This window comes from Morone saxatilis, unplaced genomic scaffold (assembly GCF_004916995.1).
Source record: "Morone saxatilis isolate NCDOM2014 unplaced genomic scaffold, NCSU_SB_2.0 Contig21, whole genome shotgun sequence".
In the NCBI taxonomy this organism is placed as follows: domain Eukaryota; kingdom Metazoa; phylum Chordata; class Actinopteri; family Moronidae; genus Morone; species Morone saxatilis.
In genome coordinates, this window is record NW_023339774.1 from 4,184,163 (window position 1) to 4,185,098 (window position 936).

The 936-nt window shown below is 40.8% G+C and overlaps 1 protein-coding gene across 1 annotated transcript in view; it reads right to left on the reverse strand.

Annotated features, from left to right (window-relative positions):
* LOC118332609 (annexin A1-like) overlaps window positions 1-936 on the reverse strand; it is a 7,571-nt gene that overhangs the window by 3,064 nt on the left and 3,571 nt on the right. Inside the window, exon 8 of the mRNA XM_035667981.1 lies at window positions 599-692. Coding sequence (XP_035523874.1) covers window positions 599-692 — 94 coding nt within the window. The remainder of the gene's footprint in view (window positions 1-598; window positions 693-936) is intronic.

Here is a 936-nt window from a genome sequence, read left to right on the forward strand (position 1 = left end):
TGGACCACACATGAGAGTGACCCAAATCAGAACTGAAAAGATCAGCATGTGATTTGTACACTGTCAGAGCTGAAAATCAGATTCAGGCCACTTTTGCCTGCAAAATGAACAAAATTGACTAAAATAACATTGAGCTGAACTACAAAAGAAACATTGCTGTTAGAAAAGCTGTTACGCAACACCAGCTCGAGCTTCCTTTTAGAAGCATTCATAGAAGTTATTTTTGCTTTTTACAACTTGTCATGTAAAGTATGTAGCACAAAGAAATGTTCTGTAAAAGGAGCACCGCCACGTTGAAAGTGTGTGTGAAAGATACCTTTGCTTGATACATACGTCTGAAGACTGAAAGAATCTATTACCTCATCTAGGGTACAACTGTTTTTCATTTTCTTTAATAAGAGCAAACCATGGACTCCTCGGATGATGAAGACACAGAAATATGTCCGACTTTGTTCTGTGTCGTTCCTACACTGCTGGGTGTGTTCCACCTGGTTCCACTTGTTTTTCCAGGTGTGTGTTTTCGTCGGGTGTTTGGCTGTTTCAGCCTCTGATGAGTCAAACCTGTGAGCTGAAGCAATCACACATTTCAAGCACTCACTCTTAGAGAGCTGCGGGCCGCTCCGTGTGGTCAGGATGTCGATGAAGGCATTAACATTGACTCCATTGGTATTCTCACCCGCCTCAAACAGAGTCTACAGGAACACAGCAGTAACATTAACAGTTATTATTGTTCTCTTCAAGACGTTTGCATTAAAGGAGAAGTCTGGTGATATTCTATATATTCTTATTGTCAACAATTCCCACTGTGTAGCCAATTCCTCCTCTGTGTCATAGAGCTCCATTGTTATCAGTGAGTCACACTGTTGCACTGGGTGACATGTTCTTTCATTACCATTAACACACACACTATAGTTTATTTTTACTCAATCCCACACA